Source organism: Oncorhynchus kisutch, linkage group LG5 (genome assembly GCF_002021735.2).
Source record: "Oncorhynchus kisutch isolate 150728-3 linkage group LG5, Okis_V2, whole genome shotgun sequence".
NCBI lineage: Eukaryota > Metazoa > Chordata > Actinopteri > Salmoniformes > Salmonidae > Oncorhynchus > Oncorhynchus kisutch.
The window spans coordinates 17,728,678-17,742,740 of record NC_034178.2 but is presented as its reverse complement, the minus strand read 5'-3'; the positions used below and the strand labels follow the sequence as shown (position 1 = coordinate 17,742,740).

The 14,063-nt window shown below is 43.4% G+C and overlaps 1 protein-coding gene across 1 annotated transcript in view; it reads right to left on the bottom strand.

The window, feature by feature from the left end:
* The window catches only part of LOC109890124 (protein phosphatase 1 regulatory subunit 1C-like), a 31,745-nt gene extending 18,115 nt beyond the window's left edge, over window positions 1-13,630 (bottom strand). Inside the window, exons 1-2 of the mRNA XM_020482077.2 lie at window positions 13,518-13,630; window positions 12,679-12,739 (exon numbers count right to left, since the gene is read on the bottom strand). Of these exons, the coding sequence (XP_020337666.1) occupies window positions 12,679-12,739; window positions 13,518-13,598 (142 nt within the window). The 5' untranslated portion in view covers window positions 13,599-13,630. The remainder of the gene's footprint in view (window positions 1-12,678; window positions 12,740-13,517) is intronic.
* Window positions 13,631-14,063: the final 433 nt, after the last annotated feature.

Genomic DNA, 14,063 nt, shown 5'->3' with positions numbered 1-14,063 from the left:
TACGGTAAGGAATTCTTTCCAATATAAAACATTTAAAATTAGCAAATGTACAGAAAGATCAGTGCGAAGGCCAAATTACAGAGGAATAACTTGTTCAGGCTATTAAATCCTTTCAATCTGGAAAAACCCCAGGGCTTGATGGCATACAGGTATATCAAGCCTTTTTTGATATATTAAAAGCTCCATTGTTACACGGAACCCAAACCGGCTGCGTGCGTGGGCCATCGTGCATAAATGTATTTTGTCCCCCCACACCAAACGCGATCACGACACGCAGTTTAAAATATCAAAACAAACTCTGATTAATGTGCCTTAATAACTTGCATGCCATATCAAAACAAACTCGCATTAACTTCACTAGGGTAGGGGGCAGCATTTAGGATGTTGGATGAAAAGCGTGCTCAAATTAAACTGCCTGCTACTCAGGCCCAGAAGATAGGATATGCATATAATTAGTAGATTTGGATAAAAACACTCTAAAGTTTTCAAAACTGTTAACATAATGTCTGTGAGTAAAACAGAACTGATATGGCAGGCGAAAACCTGAGGAAAATCCAACCAGGAAGTACTATTATTTTGAATGGCTGTTTTTCCATTGAAAGCCTATCCACCATACAAAGACTTAGGACCCAGTTCATGGTATATATTGCTTCCTCTACATGTGGCCGGTCTCTAGGCATTGTTTCAGGCTTTTACTCTGAAAAATGAGGGAGATACAGCACTTTCAATTAGTGGCCAGTGGAAATTTCCATTCATCAGCCATGCGCCTGATCGGGAACGCGCCTTTCTTGTTTCTCCTTTCCTATTGACGAAGCTTTTATCCGGTTGAAATATGATTGACTATTTATGACACAAACAACCGGAGGATTGATTTTAAACATCGTTTGGCATGTTTTTACTAACTCTTATTGTACTTTTTAAAACTTTTCATCTGGACTTGGTGCACGCGCCTTAAGCATTTGGATTACTGGACAAAACGTGCGAACAAAAATGAGGTATTTGGTCATAAAGAGGGATATTATCGAACAAAACAAACTTTTATTTTCTAACATGGAAATCTGGGAGTGCCACCAGATGAAGATCAAAGGTAAGTGATTAATTTGAATGCTATTTCTGACTTTTGTGACACTCTCCTTGGCTGGAAAATGGCTGTATGTGTTTCTGTGGCTAGGTGCAGACCTAACATAATTGCAAAGTGTGCTTTCTCCGTAAAGCCTTTTTGAAATCTGACACAGCGGTTGCATTAAGGAGAAGTTTATATATTTTTTGTATGTTTAACACTTGTATCGTTTATCAATGTTTATGATGAGTATTTCTGTAATTTGATGTGGCTCTCTGCACTTTCACCAGATGTTTGTTTGAGACAATGGATTTCTGACCATAACGCGTCAATGTAAACTGAGAGTTTTGGATATAAATATAAATATGAACATACATGTATTGTGTAACATGAAGTCCTGAGTGCCATCTGATGAAGATCATCAAAGGTTAGTGATTAATTGTATCTCTATTTCTGCTTTTTGTGACTCCTCTCTTTGGCTGGAAAAATGGCTGTATGGTTTTCTGTGACTAGGTGCTGACCTAACATAATCGCATGGTGTGCTTTCGAAGTAAAGCCCTTTAGAAATCAGACATTGTAGTTGGATTTAAAAGAAGTTTATCTTTAAAATGATGGATAATACTTGAATTTTGGAGGAGTTTTAGTTATGGGATTGTTTCTGTTGTTTTGAATTTGGCGCCCTGCATTTTCACTGGCTGTTGTCGAATATAATTTGTCCTATTTTTTATTTTTTTATTTATCATTCATTTTACAGGGTAAGTTGACTGAGAACACATTCTCATTTACAGCAACGACCTGGGGAATAGTTACAGGGGAGAGGAGGGGGATGAATGAGCCAATTGTAAAACTGGGGATTATTAGGTGACCGTGATGGTTTGAGGGCCAGATTGGGAGTTTAGCCAGGACACCGGGGTTACACTTACAATAAGTGCCATGGGATCTTTAATGACCTCAGAGAGTCAGGACACCCGTTTAACGTCCCATCCGAAAGACAGCAGCCTACACAGGGCAGTGTCTTCAATCACTGTCCTGGGGCATTGGGATATTTTTTCGACCAGAGGAAAGAGTGCCTCATATTGGCCCTCCAACACCACTTCCAGCAGCATCTGGTCTCTCATCCAGGGACTGACCAGGACCAACCCTGCTTAGCTTCAGAAGCAACCCAGCAGTGGTATGCAGGGTGGTATGCTGCTGGCACCTTGCTGTTGCTAGCTAATTTGTCCTGGGATATAAACATTAAGTTGTTATTTTACCTGAAATGCACAAGGTCCTCTACTCTGATAATTAATCCACACAAATAACGGTCAACTGATTAGTTTCTAGTCATCTCTCCTCCTTCGAGGCATTTTCTTCTCTTGACTTCATATTGCGATTGGAACTTTCATAAATTTTTCAATTTCTGTAATTCTATTATAAAATGGGTAAAAATAATGTATAGCAACCTCAGGTGTAAAATATTCAAAAACGGCTACTTCTCAGAGAGTTTTGAACTGTCAAGAGGAGTTAAAGAAGAGTATCCGCTGTCGCGATATCTATTCATTATGGCCATCGAAATTCTAGCTATTTAAATCAGATCCAATAACATTAGAGGATTAGAAATCCAAGGCTTAAATACAAAGGTTGTACACATGTATACCGATGACTCAAGTTTTATATTAAGTCCGCAAGCTAGATACCAGCAATGTCTCATTGAAGATCTAGATAATTTTCCTGTACTCTCTGGACTAAAACCTAATTATGATAAGTGTACAATATTATGGTGAAGTATACATAATTGGTTTTCATATCACAAAATAAACAAATATGCTCTCCACAATGAATTTCAATAGAATTCCTGTAAAAATAGACAAGATCCTGCAACCATGGAGAGGTAATTGCCTGTCTATTTATGGAAAAATTGCCCTGATTAACTCCTTAGTCATATCTCAGTTTACTCACTTACTTATGGCGCTGCCTACTCCTGATGACTTATTTTCAAATCATATGAGCAAAAAAATATTTATCTTAATCTGGAACGCTAAACAAGATAAAATAAAATGTACCTATCTATATAATGAATATGAATTGTGTGGGTTGAGATTATTAAATATAAAAACACTAAACCTTTCTCTAAAAGCTTCACTTATTCAAAAGTTTTATTTGAACCCTAAATGGTTCTCAAGTAGATTACTAAGAAAAGCTCATCCATTGTTTAAGAAATTGCCTGTTTGCCTTTGTGCAGATTGCCATGTCTCATTTTCGATACATTGTAAAAATATCTCTCTTTTTCTAACAAGCATTGCAGAGCTGGCTACAATTTCAATTTCATCCCCTTGAAAAGATATAACAAATATTACAACAAATTATGGCTGATCTCAAATGTGCTGGTTGATAAAATACCTATTTATGTGAAAGATGTTTGAAAAGGGTATTTTGTTCTTAAATTATATTTGTAAATTGGAATGGTAGAGTTATGTCTTTCATGGGGTAATCAGAACTGTACGGGAAGGTCTGCTCAATCCAAGAGTCCAACCAATTGAATATAGCATTACCCCAAAAATGGAGGAGGCAGGTTGCAGCGGGAGGAGGTAGGGAACTGGTCTGTCTGCCCAATATAAAGGATCAAACTTGGCAGAGGAATAAAAATGGAATAAATAGGAAAGTATACCAGTTTCATTTGAGGACCAGGATGTTGACATACAGATTGCACAATAGTGCCATACAGATTGCACAATAGTTGGGATGTCACGTCCTGACCTTAGTTCCTTTGTTATGTTTCTTGTTTAGGTTGGTCAGGGTGTGTGTTGGAATGGGCATTCTATGTGTTGTTCTAGTTTTGGTTTTCTATGTGTATGGCCTGGTATGGTTCTCAATCAGAGGCAGCTGTAGCCTGTTTTTCCCACTTGATTTGTGGGTAATTGTTTTCTATTTTGTGTGTTTGCACCTTACAGGACTGTTTCGTTCACTCTCTTTGTTGTTTTGTTATTCAGTGTTCCGTTGATTTATTAAATATTAACATGGACACATACCATGCTGCTCATTGGTCCTCCGATCCTTCCTACTACTCTTCGTAAGAAGAGGAGGAGGACAATCATTACAGAACTACCCACCACAAAAGGACCAAGCAGCGTGGTAACCAGGAGCAGCAGAGCTATCTGGAGAAATGGACATGGGAGGAGATACTGGACGGTAAGGGACCCTGGGCACAGGCTGGGGAGTATCGCAGTCCACAGGAGGAACTGGAGGCAGCTAAGGCTGAGCGGAGACACTACGAGGGCTTGGCACGGCTGTCAAGGAAGCCCGAGAAGCAGCCCCAAAAATGTATTGGGGGGGGAACACGGGGAGTGTGGCAGAGTCAGGAGTCAGACCTGAGCCAACTCCCCGTGCTTACCGTAAGGAGCCAAGGATGGAACCAGAGCCGGTCAGGGCGGAATTGGAGGTGAGCGAAGGGAGCGAAGCAGAGACAGTGAAGGAGTTAATGGGGAGATTGGAGGAGAGAGTAATGAGGGAGTTGCTGTGTTGGTGCATGAGGCACGACATCCGCCCGACGGAGCGTGTCTGGGATTTGATGTCACCTGAGTCAGCTCTCCATACTCGTCCTGAGGTGCGTGCTAGCCGTCTGGTGAAGACTGTGCCAGCCCCACGCACCAGGCCTCCTGTCCGCCTCCCTAGCCCTGCACGTCCTGTGCCAGCTCGGCACTACAGCTCTCCAAGACGTGCTTACCATGTCGGGCATCATACTGGCAAGGCACCATGTTATGTGGTGGAGCGCACGGTGTCTCCAGTACGCGTTCTTAGCCCGATGCGCAACATCCCAGCTCCCCGCATCTGCCGGGCTAGGATGAGGATCCAGCCAGGACGGATGGTGCCAACCCTGCTCTCCAGACCTCAAGTGCATCTCCTCGGGCCAGGATATCCTGCGCCAGCCCTGCGCACTGTGTCTCCAGTGCGTCTGCACAGCCCAGTGCGTCCTGTGCCCGCGCCCCACACGTGCCGGGGTAAAATCACCATTCAGCCAGGACGAGTTGTGCAGACCCTTAGTTCGAGACCTCCAGTGCGCCTCCACGGACTTGTCTATCCTGTGCCTCCTCCAAGGACCAGGCTGTCTCTCCGTCTCCTCCCTCCAGAGTCTCCCACCAGTTCGGTGCTGCCAGAGCCTCCCGCCTGTCCGGCGCTGCCAGAACCTCCCGCCTGTCCGGCGCTGCCAGAGCCTCCCGCCTGTCCGGCGCTGCCAGAGCCTCCCGCCTGTCCGGCGCTGCCAGAGCCTCTCGCCCTTCACTCCGGCGCTGCCAGAGTTGCCCTTCTATTTGGGGCCCGCTGCAAAGGTCCCCAGTCCGAGGTCGGCGGTGAGGGTCGCCGCTCCTAAGGCTGCATGTAAGGGGGCCAAGACTATGGCCGAGTGGGGCCCACGTCCCGTGCCAGAACCGCCACTGTGGACAGATGCCCACCCAGACCCTCCCCTATGGGTTTAGGTTTTGCGGCCGGAGTCCGCACCTTTGGGGGGGAGGGGGGATTGTCACGTCTTGACCTTAATTCCTTTGTTATGTTTCTTGTTTAGGTTGGTCAGGGCATGAGTTGGGGTGGGCATTCTATGTGTTGTTCTAGTTTTGGTTTTCTATGTGTTTGGCCTGGTATGGTTCTCAATCAGAGGCAGCTGTCAATCATTGTCTCTGATTGAGAACCAAACTTAGGTAGCCTGTTTTTCCCACTTGATTTGTGGGTAGTTGTTTTCTGTTTTGTGTGTTTGCACCTTTCAGGACTGTTTCGTTCACTCTCTTTGTTGTTTTGTTATTCCGTGTTCAGTTGATTTATTAAATATTAACATGGACACATACCACGCTGCACATTGGTCCGATCTTGACTACTCTTCCTTAGATGACGAGGAGAACCGTTACATGGGAAAATATTTTTGATGTACCGATTCCATGGTGCAGGGTGTATGTGTTGATATATAAAACAACGCAAATTTCAAGACTTTGCGCTTTTCAGCTAAAATTATTAAATAGAATTCGTGCCACCTGTCAGGACTTCTGCCCGAAGTCGTTGCCTCTCCTTGTTCGGGCGGTGCTCGGCGGTCGATGTCACCGGTCTTCTAGCCATCATTGATCCATTTTTCATTTTCCATTGGTTTTGTCTTGTCCTCAGGTTGAAGATTGGCTGAAAATGCATAGCATTGATCTAAAATTGACCCTAGAAATAGTACTGTTAGGAGATCTGGAGAGACCGGGTCAGTCAATTACTAATATGCTAATACTCTTAGTAACAGTATTTATCTTCAACTCACAATCTGTGGATTCTATTCAGTTATATAGATTGAAATTGTACGTTAAACAGCATAGTTCAAAGATATGTGTTGCGTAGAAACCCGACGTGGGTGGCCAGCAGAGATAGATGGGATGGGCTGAGGGAAGCTGAGGGTTGGGATGTGGAATTGGAGACAAGTGGGAGTGTAGTTGCTGTGCGGGAGATCAAATGATGGTCAGATAAAAGTTTTAAAAAACAAATTTAAAATAAAGCATAATAAAATGGTATGGTTTGAATGACACTGAGGGGCAGTGTTTTTAAAACTAATGCTGCTTTGCCTGAGGCTGGTGCAGCGCAGGTGTTTGTACACATGCATATACACACACTCTCATTCAAATAAACGCATACAAGAACATACACATACATGTAATAGTGCCAGACACGCACACAAACATATACAGTTGGCATTGTTGTTATGATTTTAGTTGTCCTTGATATCCTTTGTTTTAAATGTATTATTATGTATATATATTTTTGCATTGTTTGCTGTTTTCTTCTGTCTTTTAATTTTTTCTCTTTAGTTCATTGTCTTGGTTTGTGGTGCATTGGGGTGTTCTTGGGAGTGGGGAATGGAATGAATTGTATTTTTTTCCACATTTTTCTTCTTGGAGGGGGGGGGGGGGGTATGGGAGGGGTCTCGAATGGTTGAGGGATAGCTATTGGGGAACTGTGGGGGGATCTTGCTGGGTTCGGGTTCACGTTTTTTGGCCTGGTGGGAGATCTGTCAACGTACCCTTGAGCAAGGCATTGACCATGGATGCTTCTGCGTATCGCTCTGAATGGGAGTCTGTTGGATGACTGGTATGATGTAGTTGTTGAGCGGCTTCACTGCAATTATATTGTATGTTTTGGATACTCAATAAAAAAATAAAAAAATATGTTTTAAAAAGTAAGGCTTAGCCACCAGACTTACAAAACCAAAACACTCTATGTTTCGGAGTGTCCCCCTACCACCAACTTTCTATGAGTTTTGTCCATTTGATCTCTGTTGGAGGGGGGGGGGTCATAAGAGTATCAGCTGTTCTGGATGACTGTGTGATCACGCTCTCCGCAGCCGATGTGATTAAGACCTTTAAACAGGTCAACATTCACAAGGGCACAGGGCAAGACGGATTACCAGGACGTGTACTCCGAGCATGCGCTGATTCAAGGTTCAGATTCAAGGTTCAACAGTTAAACCATTCCAAAGCACCTTTACAATTGCACAGCCTGTGCATTGGCAAGTCCTAATGTTGCTCCAGGAGAAAGTTGATAAAAGTGACCATTCAGATGGCTACTAGGAGTAATGGCCTCCCTAAATGGTGAGAGGAGTAATGCCACTGGCAACCTATACAGAGATTACAGACAAGTGTGGGACAAAACTAAACAATGGCCAACACTGGAAGGAAACCTACAGACCACCTACATACAGACCACCAGAGGGGGAAAAAACTCAACGAACACCTTTACTCCACACACAGAGACGCATACAAAACTCTCCCTCGCCCTCCATTTGGCAAATCTGACCATAATTCTATCCTCCTGATTTCTGCTTTCATAATAAAAATGAAAGCAGGGAAGCACAAGTGACTCGGTCAATAAAAAAGTGGTCAGATGAAGCAGATGCTAAGCTACAGGACAGTTTTGTTCGCACAGACTGGAATATGTTCCCGGATTCTTCCGATGGCACTGAGGAGTACACCACATCAATCACTGGAAGTCATGGAAGTCATGGATTACAGACAACCAGATGTCATGGATTACAGACAACATTCATATTGAGCTGAACGGTAGACCTGCCTCTTTCAAGGAGCGGGAATCTAACCAAGAAGCTTATAAGAAATCCTGTTATGCCCTCCGACGAACAATCAAACAAAGCATCAATACAGGACTAAGATCGAATCGTACTACACCGACTCCGACATTTGTTGGATGTGGCAGGGCTTGCAAAATATTATAGACTACAAAGGAAAGCACAGCCGAGAGCTGCCCAGTGACACGAGCCTACCAGATGAGCTAAATTACTTCCCTGCTCGTTTCAAGGCAAGTAACACTGAAACATGCATGAGAGCATTGGCTGTTCTGGATGACTGTGTGATCACGCTCTCTGCAGCCGATGTGTTTAAGACCTTTAAACAGGTCAACATTCACAAGGCCGCAGGGCGAGACGGATTACCAGGACGTGTACTCCGAGCATGCGCTGCCCAACTGGCAAGTCTCTTCACTGACATTTTCAACCTCTCCCTGTATAAGTCTGTAATACCAACATGTTTCAAGCAGACCACCATAGTCCCTGTGCCCCAGAACACTAAGGTACCCTGTCTAAATGACTACCGACCCGTAGCACTCACGTCTGTAGCCATGAAGTGCTTTGGAAGGCTGGTTATGGCTCACATCAACACCATTATCCCAGAAACCCTATACCCACTCCAATTTGCATACCGCCCCAACAGATCCAAAGATGACTCCACACGGCCCTTTCACACCTGGACAAGGGAACACCTATGTGAGAATGCTATTCATTGACTACAGCTCAGCGTTCAACACCATAGTGCCCTAAAAGCTCTTCACTAAGCTAAGGACCCTGGGAATAAAAACCTCCCTCTGCAACTAGATCCTGGACTTCCTGACGGGCCGCACCCAGGTGGTAAGTGTCGGTAACAACACATCCGCCACGCTGATTCTCAACGCCGGGGCCCCTCAGGGGTACTCCCTGTTCACTCATGACTACAAGGCCAGGCACGACTCAAACACCATCATTAAGTTTGCCGATGACACAACAGTGGTAGGCCTGATCACCAACAACGACGAGACAGTCTATAGGGAGGAGGTCAGAGACCTGGCCGTGTGGTGCCAGGACAACAACCTCTCCCTCAACATAATCAAGACAAAGGAGATGATTGTGGACTAGGAAAGGATGACTGAACACGCCCCCATTGTCATTGACGGGGTTGTAGTGGAGCAGGTTGAGAGCTTCAAGTTCCTTGGTGTCGACATCAACAACAAACTAGAATGGTCCGAACACACCAAGACAGTCGTGAAGAGGGCACGACAAAGCCTATTCCCCCTCAGGAGACTGAAAAGATTTGGCATGGGTCTGAGGACCTGATATCCTCAAAAGGTTTTACAACTGCACCATCGAGAGCATCCTGACTGGTTGCATCACTGCCTGGTATGGCAACAGCTCGGCCTCCGACTGCAAGGCACTACAGAGGGTAGTGCATACGGCCCAGTACATCACTGGGGCCAAGTTTCCTGCCATCCAGGACCTCTATACCAGGCGGTGTCAGAGGAAGGCCCTAAAAATGGTTAAAAAAACACCAGCCACCCTAGTCCTAGACATTTCTCTCTGCTACCGCACGGCAAGCGGTACCGGAGCGTCAAGTAAGGTTCATCAAATAAGGTTCTAAACAGCTTCTAACCCCAATCCAGATGACTCCTGAACATCTAATCAAATGATTACCCAGACTATGCCACCTCTTTTACACTGCTGCAACTCTCTATATTATCTATGCATTGTCACTTTAATAACTCTATCTACATGTACATATTACCTCAATTACCTCGACTAACCGGTGCCCATGCACATTGACTCTGTACCAGTACCGTCTGTATATAGCCTCACTATTGTTATTTTACTGCTGCTCATTAATTATTTGTTGCTTTAATTTCTTATTTTTTTTTGCTATTTTTCTTAAAACTGTATTGTTGGTTAAGGACTTTTAAGTTAGCATTTCAATGTAATGTCTACACCTATTGTATTCGGTGCAGATGACAAATACCTGTACATTTAATTTGATTTAATACACAGCCTACAAGCAAAGACACTAAAGAATGGAACTGGAACCTCTGGACAAAGAATATACTGTACACTGATACAGATTCTAGACTACAACTGTCACATCCTGATCTGTTTCACCTGTTTTTGTGATTGTCTCCACCCCCCTCCAGGTGTCGCCCATCTTCCCCATTATCCCCTGTGTATTTATACCTATGTTTTCTGTCTGTCTGTTGCCAGTTCGTCTTGTTTGTTCAAGCCTACCAGCGGTTTGTCTCAGCCCCTGCTTTTCCCCAGTCCCTCTTTTACTCGCCCTCCTGGTTTTGACCCTTGCCTGTCCTGTCTCTGAGCCCGCTTGCCTGACCACACTGCCTTGAGCCTGCCTGCCGTCCTGTTCCTTTGCCCTACCTATGTATTACCGACCTCTGCCTGACCTGACCCTGAGCCTGTCTGCCGTCCTGTACCTCTCCCCCACTTCTCTGGACTATTGACCCCTGCCTGCCTTGACCTGTCTATTTGCCTGTCCCTTTGGGATTATTAACTTATTCTAGGGTCTATTTTTCTCCATTTCCGCCTGACTGAGGTTCCCAAATCAAACTGCCTGTTGCTCAGGCCCTGAAGCCAGGATATGAATATATGTGATACCATTGGAAAGACAACACTCTGAAGTTTGTAGAAATGTTAAAATAATGTAGGAGACTATAACACAATAGACATGGTAGGAGAAATACCAAAGAAATCAATATTTTTTTGAGAGCCCATAATCTTCCAATGATACATACGGGGATTTTTTTTATCTAGCTCCCAGTATGCAATTGCTATGGCTTCCACTGGGTGTCAGTAGTCTTCGTTCAATGTTTCAGGCTCGTTTCTTCCAAAATGAGGAAGAATAATGAGTTTTGATACAGGGACACAGACTTGGAAATTTGTGTATGGGCAACGAGGAGAACACGCACCTGCTGATGTTTTTCTATTGAACATACTTCTTTCCTTATTAAATATTATAGTTTAATTACATTTTAGGGTATCTGAGGATTATATAGAAACGTATTTTGACTTGTTTTAACAAAGTCTAGCGGTAGCTTCTTGGATTCCTTTCTCTGCAAGTTGAACAAGGGGATTACTCAAATTGATGGCTCCAACTAAAATGACTTTTTGGGATATAAAGAAGGATTTTATCTAACAAAATGACACTACACATTTAGGCTGGGACCCTTTAGATGAAAAATCAAAGGAAGATTTTCAAAAAGTATGTGAATATTTAATCGCTATTTGTTAATATATGAAACCTGTGCCAGTGGAAAAATAGTTTGATGTGGGGCGCCGTCCTCAAACAATTGTATGGCATGCTTTTGCTGTAAAGCCTATTGTACATCGGACAATGCAGTTAGATTAACAATAATTTAACCATTGAACCGATATAAGGCACTTGTATATACCTAAATGTTTAATATCCATTATTTTAATGATTATTTATTTGAATTGTGCGCCCTCCAGTTTCACCGGAAGTTGTCCCGCTAAGAAGTGCACAACCACATGATAATCAGCACAACATAGTCCAATGTCAAAAGACAATAGAGAAATATTACTTGGCTCCTGCTTCTTGCCTCTTTTTAGTGGCCTTTAAAGGGATAGTTTACTTTTTGGGGAGACATTTTTTTACTACCCCTGTTAAAACACTACTTAAGATGTTAATTTTATATAATATATTTTCATGAGATAAATCCCACTAGACACAGATGACAATTCAAAGTCTATTCCACATTGGTTAAATGACATGGAAACAACATTGATTCAACTAGTGTATGCCCAATGGGATGTTTGTCATTTTACTGGATGACACAGTATGTTTGACAATGTATGTTTCTGCAGATGTGGCCCTTCCAGTAGGAGTCAACCCAATCACTGCCTAAACAATCTTATTGTTATACTGTATAATATGTATAGTATGTATACGCACACTGTATATGTACAGTATATGTAAACTGTGTACTGCTCTGTGCTACGCTATATACAGACGCCTTTGTATTTGGGCCAGTGCTGAAAGGTTCTTACATTATTATGACTAACATTCAGCTGGATATCCTGTACAAACTATCAGCTGACTCCTTTTATTTGACATTTATTTATTCATCTTTGTCTCATTAAGATAAAAATACATTTTTCAAGAGAGTCCTGATCAAGATAGCAGAAGAATTAATTAGCTCTCAATACTATATGAGCGAGCATAAGTGAATTTCCTGACTTCTATAAAGTCACAGTAAATGTTATGCTGATAAAAGTAAGGCAGATAAAGTATATAGTCTCTAGTGTGAGAGTGAATACGTGTATTTAACCTTATTTAACTAGGCAATTAAGAAGAAGATGTGTGGTGTATGCCACTCCATTGTAAACCTTAGTTTTGCAGTACACACAAAGAGAGATGCGCGCGCACACACACACACACACACACACACACACACACACACACACACACACACACACACACACACACACACACACACACACACACATACACACACACACACACACACACACACACACACACACTGATGGGATAGAGTTTCCCCTGTCTTACCTGCCCCAGATGGCTCTTGGTAGATGACCAGCGTCGCAGGGGTGGGTCTTCTCCTACGAATCTGTGATGGGGGAGGAAGGGGTGAGATATAGCCTATGATACAGCTCTGGGGTGAAGTTTCCCCTAGGTAAAGATTTACGATCAGCTTCCCCTTTCCCAATCCCAACTATAACCATTAGTGGGGGAAATCAAAAACTGACCCACGATCATAGTCTAGGGGTAACCACCCTACAGTATAATGCACAGAAACATCTAATCCTCAACTGCATCTAATCCTCTAATTCTGTGTGTTCCAGCCATTACTAGCCAAAAGAGTTGCATCAGGCTGATATTGGTTGTAGTAATGGATTTAGGGGCATGAAGAAGGTCTTGCTTCAACCATTAAAGTAACATGATATTGTTCATCCAATGCTGACTGTGTTAAATGCAATCAACTTCAAGCATGATGTTCGTGAATCATCTTTAGAATATTTGTTATATAGTTCAACACACAAATATTGAAATCAGCTATAAAGATGACCATGAATAAAACCAAAACCATTTCATAAAGACTAGGGCAATTATGTATCAAGTGTTTCAGAGCAGGAGTGCTGATCTAGGATCAGCTCCCCCTGTCCATGTAATGTTATTTTTTGTGATGTAAATGGTTAAACTGATCCTAAATCAGCGCTGTTGCGCTGAGACACTTGATACGTCCCCAGCTTGTCAATTAGCAACAAACCCAACTAGCCATCTACTCTCTAGTGAAGTCCAAATGATCAAATATCCCTGTCACCCATGTACATTACCCGCCACACACCCACCCCCCACAAGCCAATGGTGCAGTGGGATGAACTCACATGTTCAGCTGCCTGAGGGTCCAACTGGCTCTGAAAGGGAGGCACAGCAAACTGGATCTTCTTAGGACTGTTGGGCTCCATACTGCTAACACACCAGACAGACAGAGAGAGCGCAAGGGAGATGAGAGGGAGAAAGAGAGGAGGGGATTGCTGACAGAGTGAGAGAGGGAGGGGGGCTGTGTAGACAGGCACACAGCAGCAGTCACTCTCCTCCTCCTCCTCCCAATCCCTCCAACTACCCCGGAGTGGATAGCCCTCCCTCCTCTTCTCCAGTCAAATAGTTAAGGTTGCATCACACGGGAGAAGGGGAGAGATTGAAAGAGAACTTCTGTGCTGTGATCAGTATTTGATATCTGTGGGTAATGTAGCTGTCTAATGTAGCTGAGCTCCTTTGTACATGTGCGTCCTATGTACATGATGCAGTATGCCTCCGATATTTTAGGACTGCCTATAAGCCATGGTAGTGGTTAATAACACTCCCGGCTTTACGCACATGTTAAATTCCCCGCATGAGACTGGGATCCCATACCTGATGCCACCTCTCAC